General features: G+C 35.6%; 2 protein-coding genes across 3 annotated transcripts; one reads left to right on the top strand and one right to left on the bottom strand.

Annotated features, from left to right (window-relative positions):
• Window positions 1-1,106: 1,106 nt before the first annotated feature.
• On the bottom strand, window positions 1,107-6,870 carry LOC128203411 (protein immune deficiency-like). Of its 2 annotated transcripts, none has more exons than XM_052904821.1 (7): window positions 6,754-6,870; window positions 6,043-6,272; window positions 5,547-5,661; window positions 3,868-3,941; window positions 3,243-3,438; window positions 2,285-2,359; window positions 1,107-1,582 (listed from the first exon to the last, which is right to left on the bottom strand). In XM_052904821.1, the coding sequence occupies exons 2-7, from the start codon at window positions 6,151-6,153 to the stop codon at window positions 1,389-1,391; spliced, it is 765 nt and encodes a 254-aa protein (XP_052760781.1). In that variant the 5' UTR covers window positions 6,154-6,272; window positions 6,754-6,870; the 3' UTR covers window positions 1,107-1,388. The 2 variants fall into 2 exon arrangements, with proteins under 2 accessions (XP_052760781.1, XP_052760782.1); XM_052904822.1 differs by having other exon boundaries at window positions 6,043-6,268; window positions 6,754-6,857.
• Window positions 6,871-6,947: 77 nt separating this feature from the next.
• LOC128203410 (uncharacterized) lies at window positions 6,948-17,809 on the top strand. Its single transcript, XM_052904820.1, has 8 exons — window positions 6,948-7,073; window positions 9,084-9,222; window positions 9,563-9,656; window positions 11,050-11,174; window positions 12,063-12,205; window positions 12,422-12,467; window positions 13,838-13,989; window positions 15,127-17,809. Exons 1-8 carry the CDS (start codon window positions 7,063-7,065, stop codon window positions 15,239-15,241), a joined length of 825 nt encoding a protein of 274 aa, XP_052760780.1. The 5' UTR covers window positions 6,948-7,062; the 3' UTR covers window positions 15,242-17,809.

Genomic DNA, 17,809 nt, shown 5'->3' on the forward strand with positions numbered 1-17,809 from the left:
AATGTCACACTCATGAGTCATTGGTCAAAATTCTTTGTATTTTGTGTTTTCCGTGCTGTGAATTAGTCATGTAGTTAGGAATTTTGAAATAAATTGGCACATATTGGCATATTTAGCATGAGAAACTGTCGGTAAGTGTAAGCGCCCTGAATGTAGGTCAAATGTCACGGTCACACTCAATGGTCATCGGTGAAACTTTGCTGTAACTTGGCCATACATCGAGGGTATTTTAAAATACATTCAGTGTCGAAGAAAAAAACTTTGACAAATGTTTTATTAAAATCATCAATGATTGATAGAGATATCAGGGGCAGATCCAGGATTTGACGTTAGAGGTGGTGTTACTGAGGGGGGCGTAACCTTTTGACTTGCGCCCCTCCCTCATAACCGCAGTTTATTTAGCTGAAAGTGTTGGCAGGGTGATTTGGGGTACTCCAGGAAAATTTTAACAATTTCTATTCCGAGATGGTGCAAATTGGGTGTATTTTTCAGTTTTATTTTTCCTCCTGTACTGTAATAAAAAGTAAACTTGGGGTATTTTCTTGGGGTGCGCCCTCCTCGTCCTGCTAGTGGATATGGATACGGAACGCGGAAATCAAACATTCCATCTAATATTGTGACGTTGACTTTGAGCAAACAAGGATTCTACACGTTAATTCCAGGAATTGAACTTAATTTACCCCCATTAATGTAAGATTTATGGAGCCGACACGAAATAAGAATTAGAAATTCGTGACCTTGACCTGGATGGGCTCCGAGCTTCTCATATAAGTTATGCGCGTAGCCTTGAGGAGTTGATCAGGTAAACCAAGTTTCATTGATATACTCCTAATTCAAAGGTGTAAGGAAATAGAGCCGATAGGAATACCAAGCCCCGAACGTTTGAGGTTGTACAGTGAATTTGACCTCAACTCAGCCATGCTCAAACTTGGGTTCTTTAGGTCACCTTGTTAAGTGTAACATATTATCAAGTTTCGACGAAATCCTTCTAACTGGAGCGGACAAACAAAGAAACAACTTTATTGACGGGCGGATAAGGGGGGACAATCCTACATCAACTCCTCCACACATCGACACGGGTGGGGGTGAGGGTGGGGGGATAATTCAAAATATGATAGACATCATTAACATGTTCATGATTAATTTTTTATTATGTACACATTTGTCAGTATTCGAAACATTCAGTTTTTTAAAGACTTTTGAAAACAAATGACCTATATAGTTTACATATATGTGCGCGCGTGTGTGTGTGTGTGTGTGCATTACAATATTTGCGATCAAAACTTATCGGAGATAGCTGTAAATATTGTAACCAGCAGATTGCAATTAAGGAACATTTCAAAATCACCGTCACTTCCATTCATAGAAAACACATTTACAACACATCTTTATTCCCGTAGTCGAGAGAGAGCGCTGTATTGTCCTGTTTTCTGCAGCACGCGCCCGAGTTCCCCGAGCGTGACCCGCCCACGACGTTTCTTCCACGTCATCACTCCCTCGTACAAAATCTGACGTAATCCGTCCACGTGGTGGTCGTGACGTAATGCTTCTATTGCTTCATCCTCCAAACCCAAATTTCGAACTGAAATCATGTGAACGGAACTTAAGAATGTGTTTACGTTATCAAGAAAGTTAGTAAGACTTGTAATAATCCAACGTCCGTCCAGTTTTTTTTTCAAGCTTTACACACTATTGATACAGTCATGTTATGCGTAACTGTAATGCACCAGTCAATTGTAACCACGCCCCCCCCCAGGTCCGGGGAATAGCGGGGACTTTGACTTACCGTCCAGCCAACCCCAGGTAAAATCCATGGCACTGCGGGGCCACCTGGAAGGTAAAGACACGGCCCACGGGGGGGGGGGGGCGTGGTTACAATTGACTGGTGCATAATTGTCAACATTATTTTATTAAACGGCTGTAGAGCTATAACTATGACGAAAAAGACAGAGAAGAAAACAAAGACAAAGAAGAAGATAAAAAAGAAGACAAAGAAGAAGAAGGAAGAAGAAGAAGAAGAAGAAGAAGAAGAAGAAGAAGAAGAAGAAGAAGAAGAAGAAGAAGAAGATGTTATGATGATATTGACTTTAAAACACCATATTTCCAATGTGGCTTACATGTTTTTGTATAATATCATAACGACGACTTCGCCCACATAAGAATGCCCCAAGGCTCTGCTGACTTCCTTAATCCACACGCACCCCTAACATCAAAGTTATCTTACAAGCCAGACGTACAATGGGCAAATATATATAAAGAAATCTACAAGTACATAGCAACTTACGGAATCTCCTCCAATCTTTGCCAACAAACTCGCTGACGGTGCTTACATCTGCAGGCGTCATCTCTCGCTCTGATTCTAATTAAAAAATAAAGCAACACAATGACCCAGCTGTTCTACATTCGCCAAATTTTAACAGATTGGTACAATACGTATCGTTAAGTTACCAACTTACAGATACCTTGAGTCGTTAACAACAACAACAACAACAACAACAACAACTACGGACCAGTGACATTTTAGTGCAATTTACTGCCTTCAAAAGGCTGTTTCCCCTTGCGAAAAACTGTCCATTTTTCCCCAAAATTTTATAAATTTTTTCCAATTCGATAAATGTACATCACGTTAATAAATAAAAACAAAATCTTTACAATACTAACTCTTTCACAGTAAAAAGTATGCTATTTTTGCCTGATTGTGTATTTTTCCCAAAGGCGGCATTTTTCCCAAATTGCAAGGAGCATGCTGTAAAAATAATTCCAAAAAAAAATCACTGAATACTATCGATCCCGCTGAAGATTTAAAAATGGGTTCTTACAGTCCGAAAGATCATACTCAAAAAACCGGTATATTGTGTGTGCTGTATGACTGCCATGATGAAAAACCTGTTACCACAATTACATTTTAAAGACAGCAGTCAAATTATTATGACTATCAAGTTAAGAAATGACGGTGTTTTAACACGCATAATAAAACAACATGTAATTTATGAATTTCTGTACCTGTGTTGACAACAGAGGTGTAGTCTAATAGTATATACAGTCGAAGCTCGTTGGCTCGAACTCATGGGGACCGGCGAGAATACCTCGAGCCTCGGAAAAATCGAGCCAAGTGGAAATGCTAAGCGTCAGAATAAAAAAACGGTCCTTAATATCCAGTTCGAGCCAACGAAGAATTCGTGCATGCGAGTTCGAGCCATCGGGGTTCGACTGTAATATATAAGTTTACTTAAAACACATACGTAATAATCTATCCACTCTCGCCTGCACTTCTTCATCAAAAGCCCCGCCTTTTTGACCTTCCTCCCCCTTGACACCGCCCTCTGCCCCACCCCTTCCCCGATATTCATCCTCATCTGAAGAGCTACTTCCGGCTCTGTGGCGCGAGGAGCGACCGGACCGTCGTTGGTTGATGACAATGTTGTTGTGGGAACCAACCTAAAAGATAAACAAAGTATATACACGGATAAAGAAATAAGCCGGGTTCAATACTCAACATGTTTAAATTACTAATTGTTCCATGAATTTCAAGCACATTAAACTAAGAATGTTTACAAATTAAACAGTCAAACTCGTTGACTCGAACTCGTTTGCCTCGAATTCTACGTTTGCTCGAACTGGATGTAACTAATAATACTGAAGATAACCATTCCCGCTTGGCTCGAAAAATTTTCGCTGGTCCCTTGGAGTTCAAGCCAGCGGGGTTTGTAATTTTTAATAATAGTAGTATTCTAGACTAAAAAGACGAAATCAACAAACAGCAGCAGAAACAAAAGCATCTAGTATAGAGACAGTCCCAGCCTTTAACCTGTGCCAGGGCTTTATTTTTTATACACTACATGTTCAAGTAATATACTTGTACTGTACCTGAATATTTTTGGCACTTTCAATATGCACGACAGTCCCAGGATAATTGTGTGTTTGGTGAATGATCTTGATTCCTGAAATGAAAAGAGACGTAAACGTATGTAAAATCAGGGAGAGTGTTTGATGAATGATCTTGATTCCTGAAATGAAAAGGAACGTAAAAGTATGTAAAATCAGGGAGAGTGTTTGATGAATGATCTTGATGCCTGAAATGAAGAGACGTAAACGTATGTAAAATCAGGGAGAGTGTTTGATGAATGATCTTGATGCCTGAAATGAAAAGAGACGTAAAAGTATGTAAAATCAGGGAGAGTGTTTGGTGAATGATCTTGATGCCTGAAATGAAAAGAGACGTAAAAGTATGTAAAATCAGGGAGAGTGTTTGGTGAATGATCTTGATGCCTGAAATGAAAAGAGACGTAAACGTATGTAAAATCAGGGAGAGTGTTTGATGAATGATCTTGATGCCTGAAATGAAAAGAGACGTAAAAGTATGTAAAATCAGGGAGAGTGTTTGATGAATGATCTTGATGCCTGAAATGAAAAGAGACGTAAACGTATGTAAAATCAGGGAGAGTGTTTGATGAATGATCTTGATGCCTGAAATGAAAAGAGACGTAAAAGTATGTAAAATCAGGGAGAGTGTTTGATGAATGATCTTGATGCCTGAAAAGAAAAGAGACGTAAAAGTATGTAAAATCAGGGAGAGTGTTTGATGAATGATCTTGATGCCTGAAATGAAAAGAGGCGTAAACGTATGTAAAATCAGGTAGAGTGTTTGATGAATGATATTGATGCCTGAAATGAAAAGAGACGTAAAAGTATGTAAAATCAGGGAGAGTGTTTGATGAATGATCTTGATGCCTGAAATGAAAAGAGACGTAAAAGTATGTAAAATCAGGGAGAGTATAAGTATCTTCAGTGGCAGTGAGATAGGTATATCCCAACCCGAGCCTATGATGTTTTGCGGAAACGAGATTTACCGAGAAAACCCTGTGTGAGGCTTGGGTTGAACCTATCTTGCCCGGGCGGGAATGATAGAATTTTATGCTCCCACCTCAGTTAAACAAAATTAAGTAAAAGTTTTTTGTTTTTTTTTACTTACGGGTACTTATTTTATCTTTGCCCGAATGCAAAATAAGGCTAGGATCGTGGGCAAGATAAGGTAGAACGCCGCCCTCCAAAACATCCTAGCTTTCCTTGAACGCCCATCGATTCTCAGTTTTAGCCCAATGCACATACACAAATACAAATTAATTAAAGCTACAAATACTTTACTTTATCTTTACCGTCGGTGGTGTAGCATACGCCCTCTGTATGCGGATTGGATTCCACTAGCGGACCCAGGGGAGGGGGCGCACCCCCCCCCCCTAAAAGCGTCCAAGTTTACTTAATATTTCAATAAAGGAGAAAAAGTATAAAAAAAACGCCCAAAATGCAGCATTTCGGCCTAGAACTTGCTAAAAATTTCTTTGCAGACTACCACCCCTCCCCCCTTCCAACACTTAAAACCAAATAAGTTTCGGTTCTGGTGGTAATTCAAAAGGTTACGCCCCTAAGAAACGCTTCCTCTTACGTCGAATCCTGGTGCTGCCCCTGGATCCCTGTTACGTTCAACGGCTTTATATAAGTCTAAGCCCAATGCACATACATTCTATACAGAAATATCGGCTTCAAACCTTTGCCGTCGGTACCGGTGGTGTAATTAACGCCCTCCGGAATGTCCTTGCCTAGCTTGAACGCCCGTCGGCTCTCCTTCTCTGCCAACTTTGCCTGCTTCATTGCCTTTTCCATCTGAACAACAAACAAAATCAAGATGCTTTATTTTCATATATACATTGTATAGGTCATTAAACTACTTAATGTCATTTATCATAAGATCATCTTTGTTACAATTCCGAAAGTTATGAAAAAAGAGAACAGTTCAGCACAACCTCTGAAGAGGTTTTGAACTATTGTCTTCAATACAAAATAAAAAATCAGGGGCGGTCCCAGGATATCACATAAGAGGTGACGTAGCTTAGGGCCGAGCCGAAACGGATTTGGTTAAAAATGTTGGTAGAGGGTGTGGAAATTTTAACAATTTTTAGTCTGAAATGTTTTTTCAGCGTATTTTTCTTATAACTGTATTCTCCTATATTGAAATAAAAACTTAACTAGGAAGGTTTAACCGACCTGTTTCATTGCCTTGCCGACTTCCTTGTCCACCACACTGTCAATCTCGTCAGCTGACATGTGTCTATGTTTGTGTTTCGACTTCTTTTTCTTTTCGGTTTTCTCGGACATTTTCAGGCTACTTTTCTATCTTCTGTTGTTTTTTTGGTCGATTTGCAACTTATATTGTGTTTCTTCTTGGTATGTTGTTGCTCAAATGTTGTTGATCTCGTTGTTTTTCCAGTGCCTAACTAGAATGATAAAACGTATAATAAAAAAAAAACAAGAATAAATTTGCCGGCCTCATATTAGAACTGTCCCATTTATACTGTATATGTCATATTCTAAAAAAGGTATAATTAAATTTAAAGAAATAATATGATTCGGGTACATCGGCGTTGTGTTACGGTGTATGTAGATCTATTTTAACAACAGACAAGGAACAAAGAATTTTGTGAAATTGAAATGGAATTTCACCTCATAAAACTTGATTTTTTTTGGCTGAGAGTTGTGGCGGTACAGGGAAACAAAAAAATAAAATGATAAAAAGCGTTTCTCTGAATGCCCGTTATCTCTTGACATATGTATACCCGTTTGTTAGATGTACACCCAATAGATTAGTCAAAAGTCAATACATGTATGTATACAACTTTTTATGTTAGAAACACAATCATTTTCATACTTTTTAAAACTTAATTAACGGTTAAAATAATGAAAAATAATTTACAATACCGCAATGATAAAATCCTGACGTAATACAAACAGGAATGAAAACAGTGTATATGATAAAACCTTTTTCACAACAATAAAATTATTTATAGACTATTAAAATTTCCTACTTTCGCTTTCGATTTTGCAATCATGTCACATAGACGCTTGATTTATCAAAAGCGTCATGTTGCCATGATTACGATGACATGAATACATAGTTTGATGACGTTTACCGCCACATTAAATCAAAACAAACAGGTGCTGCAAGAGAAGTTAGTCGAACTGAAAATTTAATCGAGAAATGTAACAAATTAACAGAATAAAGCAAACATGTCAGAAAGGTAATTGTCAAATATTTATTTTTTAAGTACCTTGGTCTTCTTCATATGCTTAATTAGGAAACTCTTTTTTCTGATTGAGATAGCCAAAAATGACTGGACTTTTTAATAGTCCACCTAAACGAGTCTTTTGACGATTTTTATTACTATCGCAGACTCACGACGTCCACCATCCCAGCAAAAAGTAGGAACGGTCCATACGCAGAGAATCAACGCAGCCACAATCTTGAAATAATCTCCGTTATAAATTGACATTTTCGTAAAATAGTATTGGCTTTTATTAATGAACTAGCTACAATAATGAGCGATCAGGGATACTTTTTTATTATTTTGACATTTCTTATGTATCCCTGTAACGCTACAACTCTCTACCATTTAACAACGGGCGAAATGATATACTGTAATAATATGCATTGATGTTGAATAATAATGACAAAGTTTTTCAATAAAATCCCCGCCCTGCCGATACGAATAGATGGTAAAATCCCCGCCAAATGCCCCCGCACCCCAGAGACGCTAGGTAAGGCCCTTTCCCCGCTATATATGTTGCGCGAAACAAAAACACCGCATTCACTTGGCACTGCCGGGGCACCTGAAAGGTAAAAACACTGCCCATTACCACAGCTATCCCCGGTATACCTGTGGTTACAATTGACTGGTGCATAAATACATATTTGTTTATGTCATTTTGACCAAAAAACATGTTCAGATATCATAAAACACTTACTGGGTACATGTGTCGAGTGTTTATCAATTATCCCAATATCTTTAAATCTGGGACAAATCTGACAGGTTGTGTACCAGTACATGTATAACGGTATTCGAGACCCAGAAGATATTTATTTTAAAATAATGACTCTAATGACAAATTAAAATTAAGTTTAGATCACTGTCGGGTATATATTGAACAATTTCGTCACTATTATTCAACATCGATGCACAACATTACCAATTTATAAGCCTGGTGTTAAATGGTAGAGAGTTGTAGCTTTACAGGGATACATTTGACGATTTTTGTTTTGGCCACTCTTCGCATAAGTCCATTTATATAATATCATATTATCAAATATGGTCTGTTATAATGTTAAAGCCAAACTGTGATTTAATTTATATAACATGGTTCGTAATGTCCCCAAATATGGTCTGTTATGTCTGCTCTGTAATGTCAGTGACTCTTTATTCATCTACATGTACATACATGTATGAACACCAAGAACACATCAAGACAACTGTTAGTTCAAATAATTGCACTTTGACAGATTTTTTTACGATTTTTGATATGGCAGGGATTAGAAGAATCCTGTATAACACATCTATTATTTTAGACGAGACAACTACAGTGTGCCCTAAGCAGTAAAACGGTATAAATAAACTCTAGAGGCGGGAGTATCATATTACTTAAGCTTAACATTAAATCCATAGTAAGGTACCTTGGACGTATCGGTACTTAGCATCCTTGATGTATATTTGGCATTTTGTTGTATCGGTGCTAGTGTTGCTGCTCCAACATGCCTGAACGACCAAATAAATGTGCTGATACATTATTTCTTATATTCCAGAACTATATGTACAAATTCAAGTGTATAGGTTTCACCATAGACCTAATCTCTACCTCTTATTTTTATGTTTGCTTTTGTAAGTTTTGTTTCTTTCATAACCCTTACTGACATTATTGCAGCTTGACCAGCATATATATATATATATATATATATATATATATGTCTAGGTCCCCAGTAAGGGTTTGACATTTATGAAAGATCACAAGAAGATAGATAGTCATTGTCCTAAATAACATTTTGGCGTTTTGCCATTATGAGATGACAGAAATATCCACTATATAAATATGCATGCCAAAAATCTTACACAGTTTCCTTCATTTCTCATCATGGCTTGGCAGCATTGAAGTTTTTGCAAGTCAACAAAGACCCAGCTACAATTAACTCTATCATATAGGACTTACCTATAAAAAATTACATGTTACAGTGATGAGATATTGTTACTTCTTTTTTTCAGTGTGACAGACAGTGGACATGACACAACGTCCCTCACTGAATCAAGCTTATCCGGAGGACTTATTCCTCCACTGACTAGTTCCAACAAAATAGCTGAAAAAAGCAATCCATTCCAGACAGATGGTGATATTCTGCCACAGGTAAAAACAAGATGTTATATGAATTTACAAGACAGACCTATTTCGCACAATTTTAATTTATATTGCATCCCAACTTATGCTTGCAAATGCACGAAAAACACAAAATATATGTAATAACATTAAATGTTTTATCTTGGCTTTAAACCTTAAGTTCTGAAAAGACTGTGAATGCTAGCTAATAGTGTAAGTTCATTAATTGTAAAGTCTGCATTTCTACAGTTGAATGTTTGAATGAGATACAAATACATTAACTCCTTGATTCATACTTAGCATATGTTGTTTTGTTTTTATGTACTTACAAGCAGTTGATTTCTAAATGATAATTTTATACCAATTTCAGTTGCCCTCACACAAGTTCCGCTACTCTGTATGGCATGACCTGCGGGAAACATGTCTAAGAGGAGATCAGCTACATGCTCCTCGGGTCAGGGCAGGTAAGACCATACCAATTTGATTCTATGTTAAGCATCAGGGGCCGTATTCAATAAGCATTTTAGCAATTATTTTCAACTAAGTGAAAAATTGCCATTTTTCTAATTTGAATTTTAAGAAAACGAACAATGTTTGTACACCAAAAATATGAAAATAGGCAAGAAAATTGTCTTAACAATTTATGCATATAAATAAATCTGATGAAAAGTAGCGGGTATTTAAAATAATCGTTGTCAAAAATTACGAAATTCTAACTAAGTTGGAAATATTGACTAAGATGCTTATTGAATACGGACCCAGGTTCAAACTTGAAAGTAAATTGCTCTTATTTAGGACGTACTGGCACTTACTATCCTCTGAATAATATTGAATGAGCCATTCCAACACTTCAGGTCACATTTAAGTTATAGTGACAGCACAAAAATTATTGATACTACATGTATACTTGAGCTCTTTAGCATGAGTGTTTTATTCTAATGACTGGAGTAGAAGTCAACGTAACGTGTGTCCGATGTTGTATTTAGAGACAACATTCAGTAACTTAAAATGTAGCATGCAGTATGTGCGAATAGCATTAAAATTTATCCGCATGATAGTTTTTGAAAAGTTTATCTCCCTCTACCAATTACAGTATCGATAATTAATAATGTTGTGACAATAAAAAAGGTCTGGTGAGACCACCATACAGGAAATAGACTTGGCCTGAATTTTGACCTGGCCTGGAACGCCCAAGGACTTAAGTCAAATTACCGTGATCCAGAGTTGGGATTTAAGACAAATTACCGTGATCCAGGGTTGGGATTTAAGACAAATTACCGTGATCCAGGGTTGGGATTTAAGTCAAATTACTGTGATCCAGGGTTGGGATTTAAGTCAAATTACCGTGATCCAGAGTTGGGATTTAAGTCAAATTACCGTGATCCAGGGTTGGGATTTAAGACAAATTACCGTGATCCAGGGTTGGGATTTAAGACAAATTACCGTGATCCAGGGTTGGGATTTAAGACAAATTACCGTGATCCAGGGTTGGGATTTAAGTCAAATTACTGTGATCCAGGGTTGGGATTTAAGTCAAATTACCGTGATCCAGGGTTGGGATTTAAGATAAATTACCGTGATCCAGGGTTGGGATTTTAAAGACAAATTACCGTGATCTAGTGTTGGGATTTTTCACAAATTTTCCTGATCTAGGGTTGGGATTTTTCACAAATTTCCCAGATCCAGGGGTAGGATAAAAGACCAATTTTTCTGATCCAGTAGTGGAATTAAGACAAAACAATCAAGTGTATACATATATACAAGTGTGGGACAACAGGTCTGTTTGAGTGGATACTATCAATGATTAGATAGTTATAAGAATTATCATGTACTTATTTATCTAAATTGATACTTCAGGCCCCCCCGAGAAGGAGAAGATGTTTTTCAAGATAGAGCAAGAGGGCATTCCTATCCACCATAACTACGCAGGGAAAGAGCGTCTTCACCATAGCAACCAGCAAGAGAACTGGGAGAGGGCCAGGGTAAGTCTGAAGTGTTATTTATTGTATTCTTTTTCTTTAAATCATACAATGGATTATTATTTTTTCATACACCACCTAATTTTAAACATTACTATGAATGTTTCATTTCAATAAATGAATAAAAAATCATAGCAAATAAGAGTTTGATCAGCATCTGCTGGTATGACCAAGCTCTCCAAAATTCCAGTTTTATTTTTAAATCCAATGTTTCTCACCAGTAGATTGTGAACCTTAGCTACCAGAAGTTGCAGGATGACTACCAGCGTGACGTAGCATGTTGCTGATCCTTGCTCAGTGTGCAACTACACAGCCAATCAATCATGCAGACATCACCAAGAGATGCTTTATATTTCATACATTTAAGTTTTCCACCAACAGGTTGTAAACCTAAGCTACCAGGAGTTACAGTATGACCACCAGTGTAGTTAGATGTGTATGATCCATGCTGGATGTGTCTTTGCACTGTTTCTTTCATGTATCAACCTTTACAGAATCACCAAGAGATGCATTATATTTCATACAATTTCATTGTCCACCAACAGACTGTAAACCTAAGCTTTCAGGAGTTATGGTATGACAACCAGTGTGGTAAGATGTTTATGATCCATGCTGGATGTGTCTTTGCACAGATTCCTTCATGTATCAACCCTTACAGAACCACCAAGAGTATCATGCATTATATTTAATACAATTCCATTTTCCAACAACAGGTTGTTAACCTAAGATACCGTAAACAGTAGTAGCAGACCGACTACCAGTGTTATAAGTAACACCTTGCTGCTCCTTGCTCAATGTGCCTCTGCACAGACTTCATTTCATGTATCAACCTTTACATAATCACCGAGAGATATGTTACATTTCATACAATTTTGTTTTTTCCACCAACAGGTTGTGAACCTAAGCTACCAGGAGCTGCAGGATGACTACCAGCGTCGGAACATGTTACGAATCCTTTCTAGATGTGGGATGGCGCATACAATCAACCTTTCTCAGAATACACTATACTATCTCGGCAAGATGACATTTCCAAGGTTAGTATAAGTCTTTATTTCTTGTGGAAGAACGTACATTTAGTTGTGTTGAGTGTTCAATACACAGTAGACTTCATTACCCAATATGGATTCATAAAAATCTACATGTTACGGACACGATGAAGAATATTGCAACCAAGAAAAAAGAGTTTTTAAAAATATAAATCTTGATTGAGGGGAAAAAAGTATAAACCAATTGCTGATGTTATTTTTCAGTTGCCTCCATATCAACATCAATGATAATTACTTGAAAAGTTTCCTGGTAAGTTGTGATGGTGTCTTAGATGTTGTGTTTGAGATGTTGTGTCTTAGATGTTGTGTCATAAATGTTGTGTAGTAAATGTTGTGTTTTAGATGTTGTGACTTAGCTGTTGTGTAGAAAATATTGTGTCTTAGATGTTGTGTTTTAGGTGTTGTGTCTAATATGTGATGTTTTAGATTTTGTTTCTTATAATTATGTTGTGCCTTAGATGTTGTGTTCTAACTGTTATGTTCAAGATTTTGTGTCTTAGATGTTGTGTTCTAGATTTTATGTCTTAGAGGTTGTGTTCTAGATTTTATGTCTTAGATGTTGTGTTCTAGATAAACTTAATCTGAGCTTCAATCATCAAGGCTCATGACTTTTTCTCTCATATTGGTTCAAACCACTGAATATAGCTAATTAGATATGTCAGTTCAGGTGCCATTGTTAAGTCCATGTCTAGACTCAGAAAAGGATTTTTATAAAGGAACAAAAAATTATTTTGACAGTATTCCAATTCTTTAAAAAAAATATGTTAATAATAGTAAAACACTCAAATAGTAATATATTTCAGGACAGCTCACTATCAATGCGTTGTTAGAAGGAAAGCTACAATAAAATGAAGCTATGCTATATTGAGTCTCCAGTCTGAACTCAGACATGAGACTGTACATAATCACTGCCTCAGTTCAGGGCACGTATTCACTTAAGTCTTCCTCAGACTCAGACTCAGAAAAGCAACATTGTAATTTTATTGTAGAAATGCTTTTATAGGAGCATTTGTAAAAATGTGGTATCTATCAATAATTTGTTCTAAAATCAGGAAAAAATATTTTGTCAAAATATGTTACAAAAACTTAAATTATACGATGTAGATGTTAAAGCTGCACTCTCACAGATTTAACGTTTTGACAACTTTTTTATTTTATGTCCCGGAACGAGTCAATTTTTGCAAAAATCTATGACGGCCAGTGATATAAGACTGATGACAAAAAATCAGATCAGAGAATTTCATATATAAGTTCAAAATTTGATGTTTTATGCATTTTTTCTTAAACCGTTGGCAAAGGTTAAAGCCATAAAACATTAATTTTCGAACGGAAATATGAAAATCTGCAATCTGATTTTTTTGTCAGCAGTTTTATATCATTGGTTTGCAGATATTTATGCAAAAAATTGCTCTTTCCAAAACAATAAATAAAAAAGTTGTCAAAACGGTAAATCTGTGAGAGTGCAGCTTTAAGAAATAAGAATTCATTTTTCTGAGCCATAGAGTGAAACTCAGAATCCAGATGTTAGTTCAAATTAGTTGTACAATAAGTAAATAAACTTTTTTTCAAAAAGAACATCTAAGTTAAGCTATAAATAATTCATATAACATGTATCGCCAGGGTTTCCCAACTCTTCCAAAAGTAGAGAGCATCACTGCGAAGAACAACGCAATCTCAGACATCCGTGGACTACATCGACTCCAAGGGACCCCACTTCAAGAGCTGGACCTCAGAGGAAACCCTTTAGCCTTCAATATGGGATACAGGAACATGTAAGTATCATAATGGGCTTTCATATCGGGCTAATAGATTTGAAAGGTATTGTCAAAACTCACCATGGCGAAATCCTTGAGACCCCGGAAATACTGGTACTTTAAGATAATGAATATTTGATATAATGGAAATACAAAAAACGTCTCACTTAACCCATCACATTCGAATAAAGTTCTATCTAACACATGAACATTGAGATAACAGAGTTCAAAATAGCGAGTTTCGACTGTATATAGGACCTAAACCTATAACATGGTACTCAACTTCATGAGCGAAGCCTGAGAAGGAACCCTTTCTCCTTCAATATGGGATACAGAATCATGTATCATATGGGGCTTTCATATGGGGCCAGATTTTAATAACATGTCGGACCTATATCTATTATATGGCATTCTACTTCAAGAGCTTGACCTCAGAGGAAACCCTTTCTCCTTTAATATGGGAAACAGAAACACATAAGTATCATATAGGGCTTTCAAATTGGGCTAGATTTTGAAGCTGCACTCTCACAGATATACCGTTTTTACAACTTTTTTGAACTAAAATGTAAAATACCTGCGATATAATTTTATGTCAGTAGTTTTATTTAACTGGTTTTCATGCATTTTCGCAAAAATTGGCTCGATCCAAGACAAAAAATTTAAGAAGTTGTCAAAACGTTCGATCTGTGAGAGTGCAGCTTTAAGAGATTATGTGCCTAAATCTATTATGGAACATGGCATTCTATTTCTATGAGCTTGACCTCAGGGATGAACCCTTTTCTTAAAACATGGATAACGTACAGCATAATGTGATTACAAGGATTACTATGATGATAGGGTATAAAGGAATTCTAGGTGGTCTGGTTAGGGCAGTGGTAGCATACTCTCTTCCCACCAAGGTGTCACAGGCTCGATTCCCGATCTGGGCGCATGTGAGTTTGGTTTGTGATCATCAAGCCAGACACATAGGTTTTCCATGGGAACACCACAACACAACATCAAACTCTCACATAAGAATAACTTTCTTGACAGTTACGTAAAATAAAGAAAGTTTAATCCAAAGGACCAATAGATGTGATCATTGTACATGTTTCTTAGAAACAAACAAAATATCTGAGTCACATAGCTTTAATTAATTACTGTTGTTGGCTTCAGGGTGTTTCATGCCTTGCCAAACCTACGTGTGTTGGATGGAATTCCCAGGATGCCGTCTGACGAGGTTGCCGTTGATTACGTGGAGGATAAGGAGGGAAAATGTAACATTCTCTAGAGGCAACAAGTCATCGATATTGGATTGTATTGTCACCAGGCCTTAATATTAACACTTGTACTCATTCTAGGCCAGTATACTTAAAATATATCAAGTTTCCAAATTTAAGTTGAGTTTTCAAATTGTCATAGTCAAATTAAAAGAAAAGTACAAGTGTTTTCATCATAAATGATGCATTTATAATATAATCAATGAAAATGAAGTATTTTAGAAATTATTATAATGTTATTATATCATACGGCCAGCAAGATACATAAATAAGGAAAGTGACTTGAATTATGAAATGTTTAATGAAAACCGGCCGAGCTATGCAAATCTATGATTGTGAGCAAACCAGGCTTGTAATTCCTACCATGGTTAACCATGATTGTCGTGTATTATAAGATATGCAAATAGCATGTGTTTCATGCTTAAATACATTATGGAATATGTTTATTATTGTAACCGCTGAATGTTACTGAACTGCTGTCTCGTGTGTTGTGGTCTTTATGCAAGAACTCTACTAATCTCCCGACTAACATGTATTACTGATTTGTATCATCTTGAAGGCTTCAATTTGAAATTATGCCTATTTAGAAGTACTAACAACGAAGGTTATTTAGCATTTGGCTATTCAAATGAGTATATTAGTGGGTATAATACGGAAGTATCTTATTTTTTAGTGGTAATTTCACCTTTTACTAAAATATTGACAATTTCATTAACTGTTTTATTCTCATCGCAGAAATAGAAGATAATTGTTTGTTTCAGTGTAAGATAGCAATATATTTCACTGAGTGAGCACTAAAAGCTATATTTAAAGAGAGGCATAGCTTCACGAGAAAATATTTATTTTTAATGTTCATTAGGTGAAGTATGTTTAGATCTTTCACTGTAACATTTTTTTTTCTGTTCCCTGGAAAGCGTATAATAAATATTAAGAACTTTCAACTTGAAATACAGAAACTGAAGGTTTTTTTCCCAACAATGGAATAATAATTGAGAAATTGAAAAATGACCACTTAGTATAAGTATTGGAAATATTAATAAGTTGCTTCTGTAATTTGTCCCTTGAACTGACACAAAGTTCATCATGTTTTTGTTTGGATCGGCTTTGTCCAATTTTATACACAATAATTTTAAACATGATGTTTATTTAAAAGTGTGATATATTTTTATATGCCTGTCTTGCAAGAGGCACTATGTTTTAAAGGGGGCTGGATCCCACATTGTGTATTGTTAAAGCATTTATTTCATGCATTTTTGTTGTTATATCTTTCTCATGTTTGTATAATGTCAAGTTTTCATAAACCATTTGGTATCAGTTAGCCTTGTAAACCAAGTAATAGTTATTTACATTGATATTTTTTTTAATTTTAATATCAATTTTGAGTTACCAGTTATATCTTATTGCTGGATACAGAAGCACAACCAATTTCATTTTTAAACTATCTATTGCATTGTGTGTAAGATAATTGGTCATGAATATGTAATTAATGTTAAATATTGACAACCAGCGAAATTATCGTTCTTTTACGATTAATCTTCAAGCCTGCTTGCATTTATTTTCTACACCTACAAACTGCTTTTCTGTCGAGTTTTGATATATGAGAGTCATGGTTTTCTTTACCTATACATGTAGCTTAAACCCTGTTTCTTTAACACTTTAAACTTTAAACACAAAACTTGTATAGGTACTCTCAGACATATTTGATTGTTTTCAATGATTTTCGTACACCTTGTATTACTGGGCAGATACTTATTTGAACATTATTCTGTAAATCCAAGCCTAACCTTGAGGCTAAAGTTATTCAATTTTCAATACCATAGTTTTTCTAATGCTTTTTAGCAAAAAATAACAACTTTTTCTGTCACATTTATGAATGATTATAAGCAAATAGAACTTTTGATGATGTTTTAGCATTGTAACAAGTGTTAAGTTCATATTTCACACCAAATCAACTTTTTTGATGACTGCTCGAATGAAAAATGAACATGTACCTTTAAATCTTATTTATCATCAAGTTGGTGAGTTTGATTCACCTTTTACGACTGAAAGTAACAATAAACACAATTTATATAGACATTTTCTCTGTATTGTTCAGAATTTTTTTATTCCCTATTATTTGTGTTTTATTACAAAACTTTTCCTGATTTTGTTTTATCTAGACATTAATAAGATAATGATGAACTATATGTACAAGTAGGATTTAATATGTTTCTCAGTTATTTTTATTCTGTCTTAATCAAGGGCTGTATCCATGAAGCTTTAGAGTAAATATTTTCAACTTAGTGAACATTTTTACATTGGTGAACATTTAATGATCATTTTCAACATTACAGTGATTGTTTTCTTGTTTTTTAACACCAGATCTGTTTTATCATCAAATTTATTCATATTCATTTATTATTGTTGACCTTTCTCTAGCTTTTTTTTATATTTTTGGTGTAGAAACATTGTAGGTTTGTTTTAAATTCAACTTTAAAAATGAACGTTTACCAAGTTGGAAAATATTTACCAAGATGCTTTTTGAATACCAGCACTGAACAACTAACAATTTTGTAAGATGCCTTAAAATAAACAGCACA

Source organism: Mya arenaria, chromosome 9 (genome assembly GCF_026914265.1).
Source record: "Mya arenaria isolate MELC-2E11 chromosome 9, ASM2691426v1".
Classification (NCBI taxonomy): Eukaryota; Metazoa; Mollusca; class Bivalvia; order Myida; family Myidae; genus Mya; species Mya arenaria.

What these genes read in the sequence shown, in the direction of transcription:
- LOC128203411 (XM_052904821.1), bottom strand. Translation starts at nt 6,153, where the DNA reads ATGTCCGAGAAAACCGAAAAGAAAAAGAAGTCGAAACACAAACATAGA. An exon ending in AAAGTGCCAAAAATATTCAG is followed by an intron (nt 3,439 to 3,867) that starts GTACAGTACAAG and finishes TTTATCTTTTAG; the next exon opens with GTTGGTTCCCACAACAACAT. An exon ending in GAGAGTGGATAGATTATTAC is followed by an intron (nt 2,360 to 3,242) that starts GTATGTGTTTTA and finishes TTTTTTAATTAG; the next exon opens with AATCAGAGCGAGAGATGACG.
- LOC128203410 (XM_052904820.1), top strand. An exon ending in AGAACTGGGAGAGGGCCAGG is followed by an intron (nt 11,175 to 12,062) that starts GTAAGTCTGAAG and finishes TTCCACCAACAG; the next exon opens with GTTGTGAACCTAAGCTACCA. An exon ending in GGCAAGATGACATTTCCAAG is followed by an intron (nt 12,206 to 12,421) that starts GTTAGTATAAGT and finishes GTTATTTTTCAG; the next exon opens with TTGCCTCCATATCAACATCA.